The sequence below is a fragment of the Chinchilla lanigera genome, unplaced genomic scaffold, assembly GCF_000276665.1.
Source record: "Chinchilla lanigera isolate Chin_1 unplaced genomic scaffold, ChiLan1.0 scaffold00035, whole genome shotgun sequence".
Taxonomy (NCBI): Eukaryota; Metazoa; Chordata; class Mammalia; order Rodentia; family Chinchillidae; genus Chinchilla; species Chinchilla lanigera.
This window is the reverse complement of record NW_004955436.1, coordinates 1,593,994-1,619,561: the sequence shown is the minus strand read 5'-3', so window position 1 is coordinate 1,619,561 and position 25,568 is coordinate 1,593,994. Positions and strand designations below refer to the sequence as shown.

Genomic DNA, 25,568 nt, shown 5'->3' with positions numbered 1-25,568 from the left:
AAACCATATAGCATCGCTTCACTGTGCTGTATTGATCAGGGCGGTTGCAAAGGCCTGCATGCCAGCCAGCTTTTCATCACTGTGACAAAGTACCTGACAAGGCCAGTGGAGAAGGGAGGGTCCTGTGGCCCTGTTCCAAGGTGTGGTCTGTGGGCCTGGGCTCCATTGCCCCTGGGCAGAAGGGAGGAAAATCCCACAGTGGGAGCCTGGAGCGGAGCAGCTCACCTCACTGTGGACAGGAGTCGCATGGAGAGAGGGTCCAGGGCTGGGCCGTGGAGACCCTTCCAGGGAGTCTCCCAGTGACCTGCTCCAGAGAGGCCCCTCGCAACAGACCGTTCCATTGTGGACCATCATGGATGACCCACTGTGAGGCTGAGCCCAGGTGGACCACTCCCCTCTGCACACTGTTGCTTTGGAACTAAGCCTTCAGCACGTTGAGCTTTGGTGGGGGGTAGATCCAAACCTAAACGCCTGCCTTGATTTGCAGGGGGAATACACACTGAACATCTTTGCATGGATTTATTTGCCACATGTGTATTTTCTGTGGTCAAAGGTCATTGGAATCTTACTCATTTTTGATTGGGTTTTTATATATTTATGACTGAATTTTCTGAATTGTTATATATTCTGTACAAAAGTCTTTTAATAGGGTACAAATATTTTGTTCCAGTCCCTTGTTTGTCTTTCAGATTTTCTTAACATTTGAAGTCGTTTATGTTCACAATAAAATTGAGCAGAAAAGACAGAGTTCCTTTATGCCCTCTTTTCCTTGCTCACCCAGTCATGCATGTACCACCTCCCCTCTGTTGACATCCAGCTACAGAGCAGCACACTTGTTAGACTCCCAGAACCTGCACTGACACGTCATCATGCGCAGTGCAAACCTTACAGGAGGTTTTACTCAGGTACGTTCTGTGGATTCCAGTGAATGTATAATGCTGTGCATGCACCATGGTAGTATCACACAGCACAGTTCCACTGCCTCAGAAACAACCCTCTGCACAGTGTCTACACATCCTTCCATCCCTTCAGCCCTAGTAACTACTAATTTTTTTACAGTCTCTAGTTTTAACTTCTAATTGTTTTCCTTTTGCAGTACTGGTAATTAAACCCAGGGCCTCTCCCTGAGCTACATCCCTGGCTTTTCAAAATTTATTTATTGTTTTTTATTTTGAGATGGGTTATTACTAAGTTTCTAAGTTGCACAGACTGCCTCAGCCTTGGAGAGTTCTGGGATTATAGGCATGAACCACCCCACCCAGCCTGCTTTAACTTTTCAGGAATGTAATGTGTTTGAAATCTTTCAGTATGTAGTCTTTTCAGGTTGGCTTTTAAACTTTAGTAATATGATTTAAGTTTCTTCCTTCTCATGGCTTTATATCTCACTTACTAGCAGTGAATGATAATCCTTGTCTGGTATGTTACATGTATTTCTCCATTCATGGACTGAAGGACAAATTGGTTGCTTCCAAGCTCTAGCAATTCTGAATATAGGTTCTATAACTACCTGAGAATACTTTGATATGAATATAACTTTTCTGATCCTTTGGGTAAATATCAAAAAGAAAAAAATATCAAGGACTAAAGTTTCTGGACTGTACGATGTTTGTTACTTTATTAAGACTGCCTTCCTTGGATTTTAGTCTAGGGGGTACCCTCCTATCAGGAACTGCAACAAAGACCCTAATCTCCTGTTTGGTGCTATGATGCAAGGTTGCAAAGAGAAACTCATGTACAATCTATAGAATGGGGCCAGGAGGCCACACATGGTTACTGGCAATAAGATGTGGCCCAGGCAGAGCTTGTAAAGGTAGAGAACAAAACATTCTTGCATCAGAAACAGAAAAGACCAGATATAGGTTATGGTTCATGACTAACTCATTTTTCAAGTAAAATAAACTACAATTCTGGGAAAGGAATTTGGGAAGAGTCATCATCCTCAGCTGTGGTATTATCTCACATCAGAGCCCAGAGCCTCACTGACCATATATCTGTCTCTGCTGTAGCCATTGGTGGAGGGGTAAGCACTAACTTACCTGCCATCCATAGTGCTCAGCCTGACTTCAGCCTGACTCACTACTCAAAACAAACTGATTGTGGGATTCGCCTTTCACAGCCCACACTGCTTACAGCCTGCTCTGGGCATGATCAACAGGGCAGTCTCCCACAGCCTTCTGTGTAGTAGCACTCCTGTGCTGCAGCATGGGCCCTGCTGTTTAAAATGGACTCACCGTGGTGTACCTGTAAACCTGCTTGTGATTTATTTCTCGGGTCATGTGGTTCCAGAAGTCCTGTAAATCTCCTTAGGACTTTCATCCTGAGTGGTGCGGGCAGAGTGAGTAAACAGTTGTTAATGCTGAAGAGCTCCAGAGACTAGCGGCCAGTGAAGGAGAGAAGCAGAGACCCAGCATCCGGCAGGGTCACCTGTCCTTGGGCAGTGATGGCCAGTAGTAGCAAGGCCCAGCATCGCTTGGTATGGTCTGGAGAGTCAGCACTGCTGTCCGAGCTACCCTTGGCCAATTCATGATTTCCACCTAAGTGGAGCAGAAGAACCCAAGGTGGATTAGTAACATTCCTGTGGAGTATCTGTTTATTTCTTTTTTATTTCTTTCACCAGAATTTTCTGATTTTCCTCATATAAATCCTGTATACATTTTGTTGGATTTTTGCCCAAAGTATTTCATTTTATGAGTCTTAATGTTTCAAAGTTAACTTGTTTGTCTTTGCTATATAGGAAAGCAATTGGTGTTTGTATGTTAACCTGAAATTTTGCTACAATCCCTGATTTTGTTCCGCTTTTGTGTCAGCTCATTCTACACAGATAATCATGTTATTTGCGAACAAAGACAGTTTCACTTCTTCCTTCCCAGAAAGAATGAAAAAAGAAACGTGAGTTATTTAGAAGTGTGGTTGCCTTACAGCTTGAATAATATTTTCAACCAATGCAAGTCCACTTTGGAATAGTACTGTGCCACTAGGGTTGTGCCAGGATCTTACAATAGAATATGTCCGAGGGCTGCCTTTGCCTCTTGTGTCTTTGCGCTCCGTCAGTTCCCTTCTGTATGAGAAGAGTTGAGTATGCACATACACATGTATTCGTAATCCACCTCATCTTTGCTGTTTTCATTCTGAACAAACTGTTACCTACTCGATCGACTGCAAATAAGGGGAAGCCTTAACTTCACCTTCACACATTACTCTTCTGATGCCCTCCTTTTTTCATGTAGAGCTATGTTTCTGACCTATGTCGTTTGCCTCTTCTCTTCATAGGTGTGGGTTATGCTTCTGAAAATCAGAGCTGACATAGCCTGCTTGTTTCCAGGTCTGACCGTGACCGCTGTGAAGGACTCAGGCGAGTGGAATCTGGAAGCCGGGGCATTGGTACTTGCAGATGCAGGCCTTTGCTGCATAGACGAGTTCAACAGTCTCCGAGAGCACGACAGAACCAGCATCCACGAGGCGATGGAGCAGCAAACGATCAGTGTTGCTAAGGCTGGGTGAGTGTTCTTTGAAATCTGAGGAAACAATGAGGTTATTTAATATTTCATTAGGGAAAATTGGCAACTTTGTTGGTATTCTCAGGTGTATCAGTCATCACTCCTCAAGATACACATGAAAGTTTTTCCTTGTTAGAAGATAGTGTGAGGAAATAAAAATGAGGAAATAAAAATTTTGTGGGAAAAATACAGGATGAATGTAGGTTGACTTAATCAATGGGAGAGATTTATGCAGAGCTTTTAATGCAAGATTCAACTCATCCTGTTCATTAAATATTATATATGTAATCTGGGCATATTACTATATTAGGAATTTTGAAAGACCCTAGAAGAAAAATGCCATAGTCTCTGCTTAAATGGCATTCTTCTTATAAGTCCTAACGAAGGGTTGACCAGGGCGTATGAAAAACCAAATAATGTTATACATAAACAGGATGAAGGGCTTCCGTGACTCCCAGAGTCAGGTGGAGGTACGTGAGTCTGCGGCTGTACGTGACCAATGGGGGACATCAGCCAGGTTTAGTGAGAAATCCAGTCGCCTCGGTCCTGTGGTGGTTGTAGGAAACTTACCTGGCCACAGAATTTGGCCGCCAACTGGCTGGCTGGCCATCCAAGCAAAAGACAAGCCAGAATCTCTCAGCCTCAACGCTGCCAGGAAGGGTGTGAGACCAACCAACTGGAAAGGCAGCCGGCCGGCGTGTCTCAAACAGCACCGGTACCGGGGAGCTTGGAAGACGCTGGTACTTGTGGACCCCTGTACACTAGGGAAAAAGCAGTGGGGACTGAGAGGAGAAGGGAAGGAAGACAGAACATAGCCCGTGGGAAAAGTATGCTGGAAAGAATGAGGCAGAACTGTGTCGGACCTGTTTGTTTGTTCATCCACTCAGTACATATCTGTGTTTGTTAAGAACCTGCCATATGCCAGGTACCAGGCCAGCTGCTGAGAAGCACACATTGTTCTTTAAGTCTTGACTAGTTTTTGGAGAAAGAGAGACAAAAATAGTATTAAAGTGATAAGTCTATAATAAATGTGCCTTGAGAATACATACTTTAAAATAATTATTTCCTCTAAACTCTAGCAGGAGAAATTAAACATAGTTTGTTAAATGTCTACAGAGTCTGCTTTATCTTTTTACTGTGTCTCCATTTAACTGACATCTTTGGCAGTTAGTAGGATTTATGGTTTATTTTCATATGCCTTTTCCAGAGAAAATCTGGGACATTTTGTAAGATTCCTAAATAACCCTTTTATCAGGAAAAAACTGAAACAATTTCCATGAATCTGTTTTTGAAAATACAAAATTAACAGTGGCACATGGAGGCCTACAGAATTAATATTTATAAGTGAAAATATTTTGTGAACTACCCTGACTGCCTTACCCGCTGCAAAATATGAACTAGGGTTAACCTTCTGTGCTATCCATAAGTGTGTTGTAATTTCCACAATTAGTGTTCTATAGCTAAACAGTTCTTTTATGATACCAAGGGCTTGAACAGTCTCATCATTACTAACTACTTTGTGCTTTGCAGTAGAGCTTTTCACATTATCAGTAGTAAAGAACTGGTTTAGTTTTTTGCAGTCCATTACAGAACCATATCTGTGTGTGTGTGTGTGTGTGTGTGTGTGTGTGTGTGAGAGAGAGAGAGAGAGAGAGAGAGAGAGAGAGAGAGAGAGAGAGAGAGAGACAAGGGATTGAACTCCAGGCTTACCCATGCTGGCTTGCATAGTGCTCTGCCACTGAGCTGCATCCTCAACCCCCGATGTTTCTTCAGACAGTCTCACTGTTGCCGAGGCTGTTCTTGAACTTGCAGTCCTCTTCCTCAGCCTCTGAAGGAGCTGGGGTTTAAAGCACACACTGCTGTACAGCACTGAGAGCCATATTTTTATAAAATAAAATAATAATGAATTACTAAAAATGTGAAAGTTGAAGGCAAGAACGTATAAAATATAAACCTAAGTTCTATTTACAACATAGAAACTTGTAAGAGAAGGCTACCCTACCCTAACAAGAGGAATTTAGATAGCCCACAACAAGTATATATTTCCTGGAATTTATCATAGAGCTGAGGTCACAAACAAGGCAAGGGAACCTAATTGCAGGGTGTAACGAACCCTTCCAAGAGGACTTGGAGCACACAGACTGTTGCACCTGTGGCAGAGTGCGGCGGGAGAGAGGGCGGTCACAGAAATAAATGAAGATGTAACTAGAATAAACTTCATTCCCTGAAGTCAGTGTGGGCGGGCACGCCACTCAGGAACAACTGGGAGCTCCAGGTAGAAGCAAGCTCTGCGCACCCTTTCCCGGTGCTTTGCGCCAGACGCAGAAGACTCGAGCAGCAAAGCAGAGCGCGAGCCCCTCCTCCTGTCATCAGTCACACAAGCAACAGGGTGACTGCTGCTGGGCACGGACGTGAAAGGGCCTGGACAACTTTGTGTCAGTAGCAATAGCTTGCGTCACTCGGTGCCAAGCAGCAAACCTCCACGCCCCCAGGACCTCTAGGAAAGGGTGGAGGCGGAAACCTTCTGATTCTGTAGGGCTTGGGGGTTAGGAAACCCTCCCCTCCCAGAACCTGGGCAAAAGCATACTGCTTCTAGAAGGATAGAAACAAAAACCATCTTCCTCGGAGAGAAGGACAGTAAATGCTAGTAAATGCTCTTGGATCGAGGGTGCTGAACCAGTACAGGCACAGCGAAAGCAGAGGTCTTCTGCCATTGAGGAGGCAGAACAGTCTGCCTGCCCAGAACAGCACAAGTCCTTAACAGACTTCAGCTGCCATGCGTGGGGGGAGTGAAACTGACTGGTCTCCATTCTGTCCCATCAAAGACCAGGCACACAGACCCTGTCTAAGACGAGGAGACCGAGAACTACTCTGGCCCCATAGGGAGCTTAGTTTTATTTTGCTGTGATTTGTTGGTCAGCTTTCATTGTTTCCATGACATATTTTTATTTACAGTCTTTCATTTTTTGATTACCCAGCTAACATAGCAGAAGAGATGGTTTATTGTACATGTTATACTTGGCCACATGCAGCAGTATGGACACGTCTTAAAGGATTTTGCAAAGTGAAAGATGCCAGGCACAAGAAGCTAGATGGTTTAGGATTTCATTCATACAAAGTTCTAGAAAAGGCAAGACTGAGGAGAGAGAGAAGACCAGTAGTTGCCAGAAGTTGGGGGTTGCGGGGTGACTATGGAGCATACCTCAAAAGGTAAATCTTAGAGTTGTGTGGTTTGTACCATAGGATCCCTTAATTCTAAAGATAGATCAACTCATATATTTAGTTTTAGATTCAACTGACGTAAAATCACTCTGTCCAATTGCTGCTGACAGTTCTGAACACTTATGCTTGCGTCCTTGTCTCTTCCTGGTGTGAGTGTGAGAACGGGAGATGAGCTCACTTGGGCTTTGAGCCCTTTGGTGGATGTGCACAGACCCGTGTAAGATTAGGGTACGAGGGACAGAGAGAAAGAGCAGCACCCTTGTTTAGTTGGAGTGGCAGTTTTTTACGGTGGTGCTGCGGATTGAACCCAGGCCCTCATACACACTAAGCAAGTACTCTACACTGGGCTACGTCCCCAGCCCAGACGGAAATAATTTTAAGAATAATTTACAAACTGGATTTCTTTTGTCTGCTGGGAAGGAGAGGACTCAGAGCTTGGAGGCAGGAGATTTGAACTTTAATTATGTTGCTGCTCAGTTTTTCAGTTTCTTCTTTAAACCATGAATTACTATACTGTCAGACGTATAATAGATATTAGGGTTGGCCAGAGAAGCGCTTTGAGAACTGTGATTTAAGGAACCACCACACCATGGTGAGCATTGTTGTTATGGTCACTGCACTAAACATTTGTATTATGTTTTCAAGATAAAACCCTCCAGACATTTCTGTTTTGGTTCCATCCAAAGTGTACGACATGGATCACAAACAACATTTTAACCTTGCAGTTTCTTTACATGAATGTAAGAATGTTTACTTTGCAAACCATTTTAGCGTATTTATTTCACTTAAAGGTTACTGTAATTTATGCATTGAAGGAATGATAAGATTTTTGTGTTTCTCTAGTTACTGTAGTTAAACGGGCCTTATTCACTGGGTGTCAGGTGTGGATTTTGGCGGCATTCTGCTTTGTTCTTCCCCACATAACTTTCTGGACTCATCAAGACATTTATATTATTTGTTACTATCGTGCATCTTTAAAGACTCTTTCTAAACACTGCATACTGTATAATTTATTAGTAGTCTTCACGGGCCTGGGCCTTTCATTTCTCCATCTTGGAAAGATTTCTTTTTCTCGATCAATGTAGTGAAGTACTTTATAAATCACGCTGTGATAGCAGGTGGGGCCTTGGAGCCCACTGCACCCAGGGAGGTCAGCCTGCGTGTGACGGCGAGTACCTTGTAGTGGCTGCCTTTGATTCCTAGCACAAGGGTGCTAACAGTGCTGACCAGAAATCCCAACTAGACTTAGCGTTTCTCAGTCTTAACAAGTTTACAGTTTATGTAAAAACAGAGCACACGCAACCTGGGTCTAAATCTCTTATATCCTGGGTTCCGAGGCTCCATGTTTTTCCTGCCAAGGCCATGGCCTAAGTGGGCGCCCCACAAAGAGCCGAAGTCACGCACCATTGCCCACCATCACTGATCTTTTCTATTTCTTTTTTAGACTGATGCATGCTCCTGACACGTAATAATTACGTCCATCTTGGGAGCTGGTACACACATGTACCATGCCTCATTTGTACTTGCCCTCCCCTCCCTGCTTTCCCTGCCCTGCATCCCAGATCCCTTTCTGTCTCCACAAAGTATATCTCGCTGTTTCCCATCATCTGTCCTTCATTTTGTCCTTTAAATTATTTATATTTTGGGTTTCTCGTAAAGAAATACTAGGCGATACTTAAGTTTGTATGTCTGATTTATTTCACTTAGCATTATGTTCTCAAAATTGATCCATTTACCTACCAGTGCCTCAGGCAAAGTGAAAGATGCAGAGTAGTACTCCTCTTCATGGCAGAGTAGTACTACATTGTATAAATATCGCATTTTCTCTATCATTCATCTGTTGACGGACATATAGGCCACTTCCAAGATTTAGCTGTTGTGAGTTGTGCTGCTGTAAACATGGATATACATGCTTCACTGTAAGGTGATGTCTTTAACCACTTACCTGTCCAATTATTTAAATACAGGATGACCAAAAATTGCATATTGTTTTTGTTACTTTATATAAGATACCGTAACAGGAAATATAAAAATGACAGTCTATCAAATTTATTCATACAAGAATCAACTGGTTGAAATGACATCTGCCTGAGTAACGCTTGGGATAGTTGGTACTTGAACCAATCTGCTGCCCGAGTGACGCTCAAGTAAACTATTAAGTGGTTAACTCTTTCAAGAAGATGCCCAAAAGAGAAATAGCTGTGTCAAATGGAATTTCTATTTTTAGTTTTTTGAGGAGTCTCTATATGATTCCACATCATCACTTATAAAAACAAATATCCAATAGTAACAACAGCAGTGGATAGCCTATATTTAAACTGAAGCTTAAAAAAATGTTAATATTTTTGTGGAGAAGTCAGCCTGGTTATGGTGAGAGAACAGAAGCTCCTGGGTCAGAGAGACTTCGTATCAGTTGCACCTGCCTCAGGTTTTTCCAGACTTTGTGGGAAATCACTGTCATCCTGAGCCTCACTCACCTGCGTAAGGAAAATGACCGCTCCGCGGAGGGGGGCTGTAGTGCTGTTTCGTTTCCAGTTGTGCTCAGACACACATGAGTGAAGCTCATGTTCTCCACCACCTCTAGATGTACAGCTCAGCAGTGTTGAGTGCGAATTGTGTGCACTGTTTAAAGTACTGTTGTTAAGAGCCAATATCCTCTTAGAACCAGGTGAGAAGATACTTAAGGACTCTCTATATGTGTGAAATAAATACTTTGTAACATCTATATGTATACATGGAGGTATACATGTATGTGGTATACATGAAGGTGTTTATAGGATTCCCTCCATTTCTGAACTCAGTTGAGCCTCCAAAATAGTTTCAGAATTTTGCAACAACACCAGTGTCAATAACCACCACAAAAACTAATATTTAAGCTTTCTTTGAAGTTCTGTTTGTGTATGGAATATATTTTAGTAAGTTTCAGTACTGTCATTGCATGTTTAGAAGTGTTTATATCCATTTACTTGTGTGGTTTTATTATTGATTTGATTCATTGTTAAGGAAAAAAGTTTTTAAACTTCTGTTTGTATTCACCTTTATAGTTTGCTTTGTTCAGTTTTTTTCAGTTAAATTTTATGTCTGAATTTATAAAACATGGTTCAGAAGTCAACACTATATAAAAAAGAAATACCAAAGAAATCACTGTTTCACCCCTACCCCTTTGGTTCTATTGTTTGCTTTCCCTTATAGATATCTTTCATCTGTTTCTGATTTATCCTTCCAATTTTTTTTTTTTTTTTGCAAAAATAAGCAACACACAGAGGAAGCATGTGCCATGTATGTATCTCCTTCCTACCTTATCCAAAAGATAACATAATGTATATACTCTTTGGCACTACTTCCGTGGTACCCTATGAGTTAAGATATGAAGCATTTTTCTGGAAATTCTGCATTTTGTTTGTATATCCCCTTTCTCCCAAGAGTTGTTTAAATAATTTTTTAATCTCCAGGTAAAAGGAACATTATGTATTTATTTATTGTTGTTATTCTAGTTTTACTGCATTGTGCTCGGAGAATATTGTTTGTGTTATTTCTAGTTTAAGGAACTTAGTGAAGGTTTTCCTCTGTGGCCCAATATAAGGCTAATTTCATTACTGCCCTTTGTATACCTCAGAAAAAATGTGTTCTCCATAATTAGGGTGCATCACACACCCATGCACATACGCACATGCCGCAGTGGCTTCTCGGTGGTGTTGTGTGGATCCTTTCTAGCCACCTCACTTACCTTTTTCTCTGTTGGATGTGTTTTAGACCAAGTGCTGTCCAATTGGGTTTCTGTTGCTTTGCGTCTCTCCTGTAGTTCCTGCTGTGTGGCTGTGGTTGTTGTAGCCATTAGCATTTCTATTTCTTCGTTATGGTGCTTCCTGACCTGAATTTTATCTTGCCTTTATCAGAATCACAACTCTTGACGTCATAGTACTTGCATTTGTCTAATATTTCTCTGCTCACTCCTTTATGTGCGACCTTTTGAGAGCAGTGTGTTCTCTTTCATACAGCATAGAGCTGGGCTTAGCTTCATGAACAACCTGAGTATCTTCTAATGCATTACTTACGCATGAATTATTGGTATGACCAATATGTTTGGTGTCAACTGCTTCATTTTTTTGAATGAACTTACTGAATTTCTTTTTTTATGTGTTTAGCATTTAGGAAAATTTGCATTTCTGTTGCAGGTTAGGGGTTGGCAAACTTTTTCTATAAATGTTCAGACAATAAAGGCTTTGGGCTCTGGGCCCTATGCTCACCTCTGCTGTTGCAGAGAGTGTAACAGACACTTATATCTCTATGAAGGAGACAACGGAAGAGAAGCTGTAGGCAGTAAAACCACAAATGGGTGCGGCTGTATTCCAGTAAAACTGTTTACAATAACCAGTTGTGGGCTGGATTCGGCCTGTGGCTGCAGTTTGGCAACCACCATTCTCAGGCTTACCTGTTTAGAATACCTGTGACAGGGCTGGTGATGTAGCCCAGTAGGAGAGTGCTCTCCTGGCACTCTAAGTCTAGTTCCCGGCATTGCAGAAACACAAAGAATCTTATAATCCCTCAGCTCCCGCTCTCACTTGGAAACCTTACATATTGTCCTGTAGCTCCAATCACTGCCCAGATGGTAAGCAGTAAAGTTCTTGTACTTCCTCCTTTTCTCATCACTTTGAAAGGAAACGGCTGTATGTCTTAGGGTTTGTCAGAACAAATGCCGTTTACATGCTTTCTCCCACCTTTCTCCCTTCCTTTTCTTAGCTTTGCACCTAAAATCAAATGCAGCGAGTGCTTCCCTGTCAGTCCTCTTGATGTCCTAGGTTTAAGATGTCCTTGATGTCCTAGGTTGTCTTTTGGCCGACTGACGCACATCCCTTAGTGGATTCCTTACAAAGGTCATCTGAGTACTGAACTGAGTTTTTGCACGTTACAAACACTTCTCATAGCTCTGACACCTGCGGGACGGCCTGACCAAACACAGAGACAATGGCTTGCGCTCCTTTCACATAGCCTTGCTTTGTGTGCTGCTGTGGACAAACCTGATGCCATTCTGCTTTTGCTTGGAAGATGATTTGGTTTTCTTGCCTGGAGACTGAGAGGATCTTTTTCCTTTATATTTAAAGTGCAATCTTATTACAAAACTATGTCTCAGTTGATTATTCCTGGTTACTGACACTAGGATTAACATTCAGAAGGCTGGACATTCTGAATACTTTTTTTACCTTTTTTTTTTCTATTCTGAGTACAACAAGCTTTTACAAAGAAATTGCATTGGTTCCCTCCCAGCGGTTTAAGCCTCTGACTGATGGTTGCTAGGGTGGGCAGGTATATGACCACCGGTGAAAACACTATATCAAGTTTAACCTCAACCCCAAAACCAATTTAGGGGATTTGAACAATAAATGAAATTTTTAAGGGCTGTTCTAATTTTTGAAAAGAATACCCTTAACAATCTGTAGTGTATATAAAATGAATGGCACTTTAAAAAAAAAAAAAAAAAACTCTGAGAAATTCAAACTACTACAGAGCCATACTGCTCAGTTTTGGAGACCAGCAGATACCCTGACTGAGCAGCTCACTCTGGCGTCCCTAAGGGAGATTACAACTCACATCGGGACTGCACTACTCAGCTTTTCATCACTAGGACAAAACGCCTGATTTGCACTACTTAAAGAGAAAGGGGTTACTGGGGGGTCTGGTTTGCGAGATTTCAGACTACGGCTGGCTGGCTCCACAGCAGAAAGAGAATGGTCGAAGGGTGTGGAAAAGGAAAGCTGCTCACGGGGAGACAGGAAACAGGAAGGGCTATGTAGAACAAGAAGCAGGGAGGTGTGGGACAGGGACGCTGCTCCCCTCACACTCCAGTGCCACCTCCTCTGGACGGCTACGCACCGGGGACTGGGGTACACTCAACTGCCGAGCAAGGCAAAAACGACATGAAGTAGTCCTCACTTTCCTGTGATATTTATAAATAAAAGCTAAGATGTTCCAAAGACAATTTAGATGGAGGAGAAAATCATAACACTGGTACTAGTTGTACTCTAGGCAGGAATTGTAAAAACTACTACAGAGCCATGTTGTGCAAATTAATCAAGAGTCTATACCTCATGAGGCGCACATGCTAAGCACTTCTCGACACCCTCCCACCCTTTCCATCTGTCTCTGCAACCTCCTGAGTTCAGGCGTCCCTCCTAGCTCATGAGTGCAGCAACCCACTGAGGGTCACAGCTCGGCGTGCTGGCGGGAGGTGGTCACCGGGCGCCACTGGAGTGTCGTCTCTCACCGATGCTCTTCCCTTGTGCTCTGCTTCTTGGCCGCCACAAGGTGAGAAGCTTTGCTCCATCACGCCCTTTGACCATGATGTTTCTGGCTTGGAGCCTGCTGACCATGGACTGAGACCTTAGGAACCATAAGCCAAATGAACGCGGTCTTCTTTAATTTGCAGGCATTAGCATCTTCCCCAGCAACAGGCATACTAACATACTTGTTTAATGACAGGTTCTTTGGTATATTCATTAAGTGACTTCCCTGTCCTCATTATAGTCCTGGCCAGGGAAAACAGTGGAATCTTACTAAATTCAGTTAGACTTGTTTTGTACCCTTTAGTATCTATAGTTAGGAGTGTATTCTGATTGGTTTACTGCAGAATATGTACATAAATATGGTTTTCCTTTATACTCTGGAATGTTGAACATGATCTGTGCTAGACATGGTACAAGTTCAAGAAACAGCATCAATCAAGAACTTTTTTTTTTTTACTGATCACAGAGTGCAATAGACATAGAATGAGTATAGTAATTCAGAGCAGAGAGTCCAGAGCCAGCCCGGCTGTGTTGAGGTGCCAGCTGCACTCCCTTCTCGCTGGGCCTACTGCTGCACTTCGCTCTATTACCCTAGCTACTAAACTGTTGTACCAGGGCTTGGTGGAGTGGGAGTTTGTTCCAAGTAGATTTACAGCGCAGTGCTATTATCTCACTGCCACTGTAGCCTCAGAAGTTTATTTGTCTTCAAACTTGCCCTTCCATTATTATAACTCAGGAAACTTGTTGCTACCTTTTTGTGTCTGTGGGTCGTTTAGCCTCATTCCACTGTCTTGAGTAAGGGAGTTGTCTTTCCTGTCACCATCTCACATGCCTCCAAGAGAGGCTCAGGGAGATATTGGCACATCTGCTGAAAGGTTTGTGCAGGAAACAGCTCCTCGGCTGCCGCATCCTGCATAGTGCTCGATGTTCCCCAGGTGAGGATGGTGAGAGGAGGGAGAAGAAGGATGAGAATCAGAATACAGAAAAGTGAGGCCGTATGGAGCCCTCTGTCCTGATGGGAGGGAAGGAAGGAAGGAAGGAGAAGGAAGAGGAGAAGGAGAGAGCTCCAGTGGCTGCAGCACATTTATTTATACACTTGGGAGGTTGAATATCACACAAAACCTCTTTCCCTAATAGCTTTTCCACGTGGCTTGTCTCAGGTGCTGTGTCCTTGAGGCTAGCCTTGGTCTATGTCCAGCTTCAGCTGCTCCCCATACTTGGCCCCTGGCTAGGTGACAGGTGGACTGTCCTTGGGTCAGGTGCCAGCTCTGGTCTGGTCAGTTGTCCCTAAATGGAAGTTTACTCAGCAGAAATCATGAGGGCACGTGCTTGGTAAGTTCTCGGCGTAGCCGTCGTCTTCCTGGTGTTGGGAACACTATACACACTTGTGAACTTGCCCCTCTGGCTCAGCGTTCGTCTTTCATACCATTTATTCTGTGTTTATCTACTGTGCGTGGAACAAAAATGGATCTGCTTCCAACAGTAATTTATCTCACTTTGGCTGACAGCTTCCAGAATCTTAAGTTCATTGCCCCTAATTAGAGGCCTGTTAATCTTCCTAATGTAAAGTATGAAGTAAATTCCCAAATGCGAAAGTCTGACGAAAATGCCTCTAAAGACTTATAGCATAACATGATGTTAATTAGTAGCAGATAGGATTAAGCATGAAAAAGGAATATTTCATCGTGAATTGTATCAAAATAAAATAAAGATACAGCATACTTAGAATTTTACCCTTAGGAAAACTTAACTCCTCATCATTCCCCAGTTGAAAGACACTTCTCCTTTTGGCCAGCAATACAAAACTTTGTGTATATTCTGGTCCCAGTCTCTTGGGTGACTACTGATTTTCCTTGAGACACTTGGTTCCTTCCTTGACAAACCTTTTCAGGAACACTCGAAGGTGTCTGCATTTTCTTTCTCTCCAATTGCAAGTGTTTAAAGTCATTGATGTGTGAAAGGATTTTTATGATTTAGATTAAAAATGTCCTGTGTCCAAAGGTGGAGCTTTTGGAAGGCGCCCGGACCACGGGGCATGGCCCTTCTTGGGGGGCCAGTCCATTGATGAGTTAGTTCAGAGCTCCGTGTGCTGTCGGAGACAGGGTCTCGCTTTTTGAGACAGGGTCTCACTATGCAGTTCCTCCTGTCTCACAAATGTGCCACCAAGCTGTGAACGCCAGCCGCCAGCCCTTCACGTTGGGAATTCCATTCCTTCGAGATGAATACATGGTCAGTACTCTCGCCCCTTTCCTCTTTCCCATCCCCGCTCCTTGTGAACCTGCCATGACTCACTGAGTCGGTGTTGATGGTAAAGGTAATTTTTAATTTTATCACCCTTGTTAAGAAGTAGGGAAGGGGCTGGGGATTTAGCTCAGTGGCAAAGTGCCTGCCTAGCAAGCGCAAGGTCGTGAGTTCGGTTCCCGGTACTGGAGAAAAACCAAAAAAAAAAAGAAGTGGGGAAGATGGGGAAGGCCTAGGTTTGGTTCCTAGCATCACAGAAACAACAACAAAAATTGAAGGAGAACTATGTTCCTAGCAGTTAAGATTACCAAAAAATACACAATGTGTTGGAAATATCACAAGCAATTTTTTATTGTGTATATTTTATAGGACATTTATTAATCATTCTTGGGCTTTTAAGCAGTTTTTGTTTTGTTTTGACCTTGGCCCTGTTGATAAAGAAATGTGGAATAGTCTGTGGTACGTGAAGCTTGCGTCACGGGCTGCTTGCTGGCCCCGTTCCTTGGGTGAGGAGCCCCACAGCCATCGCTGGGCTTCTGTAGCCAGGAGGCCAGCACTTCTGTGGAGACGTCTCTGTGTTGTAGTCGGGTGGGCTGACTGCTTTGGAACAGCAGCAGCTTAGCATGATAGCAGGTCGCTTCTTTACGTGTGTGTCAGACACCAAGCCCATCTGAGGGGCTCTGCCTGGAAGTTCCACCTGCCCTCACCATCACAGTGGGTGTTCACAGCTTCGGCATAGGAACGGGGTGCGGTGGACATAACTGTCCCGTCCATGACAGCCTGCATTTGTGTTTGCTGGTGAGTGGTAAAAATGCAAAGCACACAATCTCCCTTCTTGGTTATTTTGAGTGTACGGCTCATTTCTGTTACATATAGTCTCATTATTGTCCAGCCACATGCAGGACTCCTCTCCACACCTGCTGCTGCATCCCCATTAGACAGTTCCCCATGTCCGTCCGCCCCGACCGCCCGGCGCCCATCTGCTACTTCCTGTTTCCATGAACTTGGTTACGTATATTGGTGCAGGGGGAGCCATGCAGGATTTGTCTTTCCGTGGCCGGCTTTTCTCACTTAGCATGACGTCCTCGGGGTTCATCCATGTGGCAGCATGTGTTAGAATGTCCCTTCTTTTTAAGGCTAATTTTCATGTCATACACTGACCACCTGGGGTCACTGTCCAGGGCTGCTAGGGATGTGGCTGTGGCGCCTCCGGCTTCACCGCGGCTGTCTTGAGGCTCCTTATAGTGGAAGCCTCTGCCCACAGTCTCCATCTCTGTGCAGCGGAGGACCCTTGTGGGTCTTCTGTCACCTAGCCTTTCCACCCTTCCTCCCCTACCTGCAGTTAGCAGCGTTCCCCTTGGAAACAGCCAGTTCTTTGCTCACATACTTCGCCAGAGGAAGTTTCTCGTGATTGTGTCACAGGAGACGGGGGTGGGGGTGGGGTGCCCGACCCCCCACGGTCATCCAGGGCCCAGGCTTTGTTCCTCACGTGGTTTCTCCCCTCCTGTGCTGAAAGAGAAACAGAGGATGCGCAGAAAGCCACGGGGCGGGATCTGAGTGCTGTGTTCCTTTCACCTGCGTTCCGCTGTCAGACCGGGCATTCCTCCCCTCCTTAACTAACCATGATGAGACACAAGTGTGATCTTGCTCTCTGGCGGGGAAAGGCAGAGGTACGAGGCGCATGCAGCAGCCGCTGCCCCAGTGGAGCCAGGTTGGAAGCGACAGCAGGTGTGGTGGCTGGAGTCGAGACGGCTGCCGTCAACGTCAGGGGAGCAGCGAGGGCAGCTGGCGCTCCGCAGGGTCTGAGCTCAAACCAGCTTGTGCGACCTAACGTTACGATGTTTATAAAAACTACTATGGTGTTTGTAGGAAAGTTTAAACATGTGGATCAAATAAACGGAAAAGCAGCTCTTCCAGAAACCATGGTGTTTCCACTCAGAGTTAAGGCAGAAAAAAATGTGTATCAGCATCTTTGAGTTATGACTGTTGAAGCCTGTGAATATAAAGTAACTCGGAATTTTAGAAATATATATCAACTACGTAACTTTCTTTTTATTTACCATTTAACTAGTGTATGTTTATTGAACGTTTAATAGGTGCCAGACAGTGTGAGGATAATAACGTTAGTCCCTCAAAAAGGATCGAATTTAGTGGGAAAAAATAAGGCAAATAGGTAGATTCTAGAAGCGTCAGGTAGAGTCTTCAGATGGAGGAGTTCCATGTCTGAGATGCCGCAGCCCAAGCTCAGGTGGCACAGGCGGAAGGCATTGGAAGCAAAGGGCTCTGCAGATCTCAGTGCTCGGTGTCACCCCAGAACCACCTTCCTTATTTCCGAGTTTATGGGCAGAATACCTGCCTTTCAGGTTCTCTGGGGATCCGGGACAATGCTCAGTATTACTACAATGTGGGAGTTATTTTTATTAACATAACTGGAGTGAGTGGAGTTCAGGCTGGGTGGGGATATGTGTTGCCTTTTACTAGTTCCCAGATTCTCTCGTTTGGAGGTCTTTAACTGAGCCCTGCTGTGCGCATGGTACTTAGATCACAGTGGTATGCACGTGTGTGTGCACGTGGGTGTGCCTCTCAGAGCCCTCTCCGTGTTGAGCAGAGGTGTTTGTATTGCAGGTCTGTGAGCTCCAGGGTTACACACAGCCTTCCCACTGTCAGCTGCCAGACACCCTTGTCACTGTCCCCACTGTCCTACTCTGCTGCCGGGACCGCCTGACTTATCCCGGTCACCTCTTCGTCACCTACTCCCCGACCTCTCAGTGCCTGCATTTCAGTGGCTACGTGCAGGGTGCCTGTTCTTTTCCTTAAGCTTAATTCTTTGTTTCCCAGATTACCTCAGAAATAATGTACCACCTCCCTTCAGTCTTCGCACGTTCACTTTCCTTTTTACATTCAGACTATGTCCCCCCGTGGTCATCCTGGTGGTCCACAGAAGCATCTTCCTGCGTTCCTGCCCAGCTGCCGCCTGACACTGCTCTGCTGAGCCCCTCGCCCTGTCCTCCGGCGGTTCCACGGTTCACTGAATGGCCTTCTCGAATGTCCAGGACGGACCTCTCCTTTACACACAGAAGAAAGCGCAGAAGTATCTGATAGAGAGTGGAAGAGCAGCCAATTAGATTCACCTAGCACTGAAAGGAATTTTTTTAAAGAATTATTTCCTATGTAGTTATGTTTTACTTCGTTACCAGTATTGCAGAAATAATCCTTTTCAAAAACAGGTCATCTCAGCTGCATGTGGATTAAAGGCGCATTTGTAGGATGAGTGGGAACCATTTATTACATTGTTCCTATGTCAGATGGGGTTCCCAGTCCTAAACAACTGCCTCTATTTTGGCACAGTAATTATCAGATGTGGTCTGTCTATTGAAAAATTTTCCCTCTCAACTAATTTTTTAAAAAAGGGTTTAGATTTCTGTAAAATCCCCTTATTTGTTTTTCTTATATTCAGTGAGTGTCTTTTTGTGCCATTTGCGGCAAAGATTCTCAAAATCCTTCAGCCTCAGGGAAGAAAGTCTCTGCGGCAGCTGAAAACATCAGGCATTAACAGATGCGGCACATGTGTGCTGAGCTCACAGGCCTGCAACCCCTGCACGGCAGACTTCCCACTAACCCAAACCGGACACGTTTGCAGATGTGAGCCTCACCACACTGAGGACTCGCCTGACACCGATAGTTGAAGCACAAGCATGAAGTTATCTTGTGTCCGTGCGACCCTGTACTGCCCCACGTAGGACTTCGTGCCTCTGCCTAGGCGCTGCCCTGCTCTCCTTCCCTCTCCTGTGGGCACCAGCCCACCGTGCCCACCTTCAAGCCACCCAAACGCCATGCTAAATCAGCCCTTAGACTTTCTGATTTCCTTCCCTCTGTAATTAGAGAAATCAGAACAAAATGAGTGTACAGATAGAAATGAGTATACTCACGATCCCCTAAGATATCCCGTCTGCCACCCCCCTTGTGCCACCCCCTCCGCCCCGGTTTAGAAATGTCCACACGCTGGGAGGCTGCCATGCAGAAGCTGCTTTCTGATGCTTCTCTGATTGCCTTTTCCAGCACAGACAAACACAGTCCCTCCTTAGTTCCCAGGAGCTTTACGCTTACAGAACCTGGCATGTGCTTCCCTGAATTACACTGGAGTTAGTGGGTTTCAGGCTTAAGAACACTGTTCATCTTTGGCTTAATTTTCTATGCCTCTGCATTTAGCAGAGGGGTCTGCTTCTTGTAGGAGCATAAAAAGTGTTAACTGACCCAGCCTCTGTAATCCCACCTCCTCAGAAGAATGAAGCAAGAGGACCACAAGTTCAAGACCAGCCTAAGCAACTTAGCAAGACCCTCTCTTGAAGTATGAAAATAAAGGGTTAGGAATGTAGCACATTGGTAGAAAACTTGCCTACCACGTGCCGGGCCCTAGCTTTATTCCCCAATATATAAAAAAGTGTTTATTGAGAAATTATGAGTTCTCTTCAAGATGAGTTAGTTTCAGTGTGCTTTGTTGGTGAAGTTGGTGTTTGGGATAGAGAGCTCCTTGAATCATCCCACATTTTCCTTCACAGGAGTTGCTCTGGATTTTCAAGGTACCGGTGCAGCTATATTTTATTAACAAGGTTGATCTCACGTGCGAGGGTCTGCTTTCTTTCCTGGCAGCCTTGTGTGCAAGCTGAACACCAGGACCACCATCCTGGCAGCCACCAACCCCAAAGGCCAGTACGACCCCCAGGAGTCCGTGTCAGTGAACATCGCCCTCGGCAGCCCGCTCCTCAGTCGATTCGACCTGATCCTAGTTTTGCTGGATACCAAGAATGAAGACTGGGATCGCGTCATTTCCTCCTTCATCTTAGAGAATAAAGGTACGTATAGAAAACCATTCAGGCTGACGGAGAAAGCTTAGATCTAAATAAAGGCAATTTTCCTTTAAAAATGTGAAACACCCAAGATACGCTTTTTGCAGACCCCCAAGGGACGCTTAGCCAGAAGGTGTCAGTGGGAGGAAAGGGTTATCGGGCCCAGCATACTGAGCAGAAGGGAAGGGGCTCCACTACCTGCCAGGTGAGACTGCCCTGGATGCAGGTGTCCTCGGGAGGAGAGGAGGCGACCTCGTGTACCACATTCCCATAAGGCAGCTCTTGCCACACAAGCGACTGAACTGTGAGGTAGAAATGCTCAGGTAGAGGCTAAATGCTAGCCTCCGTGTAAGCAGATTTCCCCGAGTGATCCTCTGATCACTAGCAAGTAGACCGGAGTATCCTGAATGATGTTAGCCCCTGAGGAGGCATAACTTCATGAGGTCAGATCCCCAGACTTCTCGTTCTGGATGGAGATGGTCTAGATTGCTGTGACCAGAGCCTGGAGGCTGTCTTTTGTAGGTGGGTACGAGAACTGGAGACCCTTCATGATGTCACACTCCCTGTTGTTCAAACATGTGACTGACGCAGGTTACCCGAGCAGGGCTGAGCAGCTGTGGAGCATGGAGAAGATGAAGACCTACTTCTGCCTCGTCAGGACGCTGCAGCCCACGCTGTCGGACGCGGGCAATCAGGTTCTTCTGCGCTACTACCAGATGCAGAGGCAGAGCGACGCCCGCAGTGCAGCTCGCACAACCATCCGCCTGCTGGAGAGCTTGATCCGCCTGGCAGAAGGTGGGCTCCACTCACAGCATGACACTTCCGCTGAGGCCCAGTGTACACAGCGTGGCGTGGGTACCACAGAGCCGTCCCCACCTAGGGTGCCCGTGGTCACGTGACAGTGAAGGCTCAGGCCCCCGGGACTCACTCCTCCAGGACAGGAAGGGTGCTGAGCAGAAGTAGTGACCTTGGAGCCCTCTGGAGACGGCCTGTAGGGGAAGGTGCCGCCCCTTAGAAGCCCTCACTTCCACTGTACTTGTTTCAGCGGCTCTGTCAGCATTTGCGGTGGGAGGTTCTCGGTGTGTGTCCCATGTGCAGCAGCCTGTCCCATTCTTGTTCAGTGTCGGCCGCTCGGACCCATCACATTGTCACAGGACGAAATCGATAGTGCTGTGCCCTGTTCCTCCCTTGAGCTCGGACTGGCGTGGACACCCGTACCTAACACGTGTCCCCACGCCTTCCCTTCGCTCTGGCTTTTACATTTGGCCTGTGTTCAAATCATTATTTAAAAATTCACCTGAGCTGACTGTATCATAGGATGAAATCCTACAAGCTTAATAAAAATATAATAAAATAAAAGGGCCTCATTTTTTTCAAGGATTTATAATGAATCTTAAGCCAAGAAATAACCCAGAATTCAGGCTTATTCATTTGGTAGCTTCAGAAGCTCATAAATCATAGATAAGAAGTGCCAGAGATGAAAAATGAGTGTTAGTTTTGTATGTTTCCACAACAGATTAAAAAGCGAGAGTTAAATTTCCGAATATTAGATACGTGTTTGTATAGCACCTTTACTTTCCAGAGTCTAGAGTACTTTTTCATGGAAATAGACAACACAGCCTGGGCTCTGTGGAAAGTTTAAGCCCATTTTTGGCGAAAAACTGTAAAGCCAGTTGAATGTGGACTTGTGTACTCTGTCTGGTAAATTTATGATGAATAGCTCATTCATAAAATACAGCTCTGGCGAGGGGTCAGAGACGAGTTCATCCCCTCAGCTGTTCCTAAAATCAGACGCATCTCACGCCCGCAGCTCACGCCCGCCTGATGTTCCGCGACACTGTGACCCTGGAAGACGCGGTCACGGTGGTGTCGGTGATGGAGTCCTCCATGCAGGTGGGTGCTCTGTGCGCCGAACGTTTATTTTCCCTGATTGCCAGCTCTGCCAGCACTGTCTAGAGCTACACACATGATCCTGTTCAAGCCTAGTGATTGCTGGGAGCACGCAGAGGGGGAGACCTGCCCTTGCCTCTGAGCCCTGGTGTAGAGCAGGGCGTTTCGGGGCACTGGGGGTGTTCACTGTGACAGCGTAGCTTCCTGTGGCAGTCCCGGCCGCCCAGAGCTTGAGGGCAGAGAAGGGATCCCAGGGGCTCAACATCTGGGTGGGGTGTGCAGGGCTGGTCCCAGCCCCCCACGGTGAGTGGTTCCGGGGGTCCAGCTGCCCTAGGGACTCTGCCTTGCCTCTCCCCTGCAGGGCGGGGCGCTGCTCGGAGGGGTGAACGCTCTGCACACGTCCTTCCCGGAAAATGCCCGGGCGCAATACCGGCAGCAGTGCGAACTCATCCTCGAGAGGCTGGAGCTGCACAGCCTGCTGAGCGAAGAGCTTCAAAGACTGGAAAGGTGAGGAGGGAAAACCTGGAGAGAGAAGTGTGGAAATCCTTCCTCAGCATCGGAGGAACAGAGGAGCGTAAACTCAGTGAACCGCCTGCCTGCCCTGTCTCTGCACGTGTAGTGAGCACTCTAAGACTCAGTGGCTTCTTAAAAAAGAGGAATGGTTCAAAAGGAAAGAGGAGCTAGGGAGAGGGAAGTGGGGGAGCAAGGAAGGGAAAAGAGAAAACGAGTGAAGAAGGATAAAATGGAAACAAAGCTTGGTAAGTGAGGGGAAAGGGGGTTGCAGGGAGGAGGAGGGGATTGGGAAAGGAGGAATCATGATATGATATACAAGTGTAAATTCCCAGTGATGAATATGATTTTATGGATACCTTGAATTGTACCAGTAAATTTAATTTTTTAGAAAGACAAGAATAAATGCAAACCAGTGTTCCCTGGGTGGGCGTCAGAGACGCGGGCAGGCCCGGGCGAGGGCGTGTCTGTGCCGCACACAGGCCCGCGGGGCCACAGCCCAGCAGTGACAGAAGCCTCCCTGGGACTTGTGGCAGTGTGGCCAGTGGGTCTGGAGGACAGTGGGAAGCACGCGTCTCAGGAGTCAGTGAGCTCGCGCATTCTTTACCTCAGACGTGGAGCTGAGCACCCGAGTTTGTGGCCATCCCCGGGGCGCAGGACGGGCTGGCAGGACTGCACTCAGGCGTCCTCATGACCAGGGGTGGCCTCGGGCTGAGTCTGGCGGGCCTGGGGCACGGAGTGCTGTGGAAGGGAAGCTACAGGCGGAGCAGTGGGACTACATGGGTGGAGACTCTGCTCGCCGCTGATTCTCCCTTTTGCCTCCTCCCGGCTCCAGCAGCATGCTCTTTCAAATGTATGACCCCAGCACAGCCTCCCATGGAGCGGGCTGACTTTACCCTGCTGCCCCTGGGTGCCAGGCTGCACCAACTTGCACGCTAAGTGAAGCCAGCCTCCCTCTCTCGTGGCCTCCTGGCTCTTTTATGACCTGGAGTGGTGCACTGGTCAGTTACACCTCTGAGTGGTGATGTTTGCTGCAGGCGATCCTTTCCGCCCCCGAGGGCAGGGCTTTGCCCGTGGAGGGGCTGCTCATTTCCTGCAGCCCCAGGGACAGAAACTGCTGGAGAGTGGGGTCAGGAGAGAAGCGAGTGTGAGAGCTGTCAGCATTGTGCTTTAGACACACGGCCGTGGACTTCTCAAATTCAAAACAACCCTTCTAGAGGAGGAGGAGAGTGTTGGCTGTCTAAAGACAGGGTTGTGCCTTAGAGTGTTCTGTTCTGGGTAATTTTTCTGTAACGTTCTGACATTGAAGCTCAGAGTAACTAAACCAGATGTTACACACCAAAGGTGAGCCACCCCCAGACCCCAGTCTAATGTTAGTCTCATCGAGGGAGAGAAGCCCAACTAGTGTATGTGTTTTTACTACGCCCTGGAAAGAGTTCTCTGTTCCTTAAAAAGATCATACAATTACAATACAATCGCTGGTATTTTTATCAAACTTTGCTTGTGGAAAATCATTACCATTGTCAGTCTGCTCCTAGTAGTGGCCGTCCCATCTCAAAGCAGAGGCCAGCGGCGCTGTCCTGTAGGACGGTATGGTAAAACTGCAGAAATTATATGTGGAGAGAACTCGAGTTCGGAGGAAGAATTGTGTTAAAATAATAGAGCCAGCCAAGCGTGGTACCTGCCTGGGATCCAGGTCTCAGAGAACCAGGAACAGCATGGTCAGGGCCAGCCTAGCCAACTCAGAGAGACCTTGTCTCAAAATACACACACACACACACACACACACACACACACGCGCGCGCGCGCGCTCAGCCGGGATGTAGCTTAGCCTGAAGCCCCGCATTGAATCCCCAGTATCACTAAATAAGTGCCACGTGAATTGTGGGTGAGTTTTCTCATCTGCTTCTGGATGTGCTTTTTCCCCCGATGTAGTAGGTGCGTTGGGGTCATGAGCCGCCTGCAGGTGTTTAGTGGGCTGTCTGAGGGACCCGGCTGCAGGGAGCTCCACCTGTTAGAGCGCGGCCCTTCCGCCTGTGCTGTGCTTTGAGAATGAGTGTTGCCAGGCAGATCCCGCACTCCGTGAGGAAAGCGGTTTGGACTCTGCTGGGTGACCCGGCTTTGCGGGAGAGGGCGGCCTGGCTGCCTGGGTGCCCACCGTGAAGGTGGGCGCAGAGTGGCCCACACACCTGACCACGCTCCGCAGGAAGTGACTCTCACATGCACCGAGTCCAGTACCTACGGGGCAGGGACGCATGGGCATAACTTCAGTCTCCTGCCTTGGTTCTGATCTGCACACCAGGTGCTAACAGCCAGCACTGCAGCTGCCCGGCAACACGAGCCACAGCCGGCCCACACCACCTCAGTCTGGCTGCGGGCTTTCCCTCCTTCCTCCCAGCCAGTCTTAGGTAGCTTAGGGTAGCTCCGGTGCCTGTCAGAGCGCCGCATCCTGTACTGCTCCTCCTAGAAGGGTCGTTCCCTCTGCCGCTCCGGGAAGCGCTGCAGTGTTCACTGGGGATGGCTGGACTCAGAGCATCTGGATGGCATCCTAGGGGCTAGGCCGGTGGGAAATTACGGCAGATTCTGCGCCCCTCGGTCACGTTTTCCTTCTCTGTCTGTGCCAGCTTGCAGAGTCAGGATGTGCGTCCGTCCCAACCTCAAGCAGCGGAGGCGGAGGCAGACACCACACCAGGGTCCGCCGGGGACGACCCGCGGGACAAGCTGAAGCTGACTTCGCCGCAGCAGGAACTGAGCGGTGGCCTGCGCGCCCTGGCGCCTGGAGGCAGCCCCTGGGGAAGCCCAGCTCCGGGGCACAGAGACCCCAGAGGTGACGGCCGGGACCGGGGTGACCTCATGGCCCCTCAGCGGCCCGGACCTCGAAACACCGCCCTTGCCTCTCCCGGGCCCCGCACAGCTGAGGGAGACGCGGCTCGGGAAATCTCGGACGAGGCCAAGCGCCAGCCCGGCCCTGGGAGCCCTGCAGCGGCCTCTTCGCCCCTGCGGCCGCCGGGTGCTGAGGATCGAGGGGCGGGAGCGCCCCGGTCGGAGGCGGTGGAGGAGGAGCCGGTCTCCGCCGGGGC

The 25,568-nt window shown here is 47.0% G+C and overlaps 1 protein-coding gene across 1 annotated transcript in view; it reads left to right on the top strand.

The window, feature by feature from the left end:
* The window catches only part of LOC102024378 (DNA helicase MCM9-like), a gene marked incomplete at its 3' end in the record, with an annotated part of 34,228 nt that extends 8,660 nt beyond the window's left edge, over positions 1-25,568 (top strand). The window contains 6 exon segments of the mRNA XM_013516639.1: positions 3,323-3,497; positions 19,892-20,094; positions 20,680-20,883; positions 21,899-21,981; positions 22,340-22,485; positions 25,113-25,568. Of these exon segments, the coding sequence (XP_013372093.1) occupies positions 3,463-3,497; positions 19,892-20,094; positions 20,680-20,883; positions 21,899-21,981; positions 22,340-22,485; positions 25,113-25,568 (1,127 nt within the window).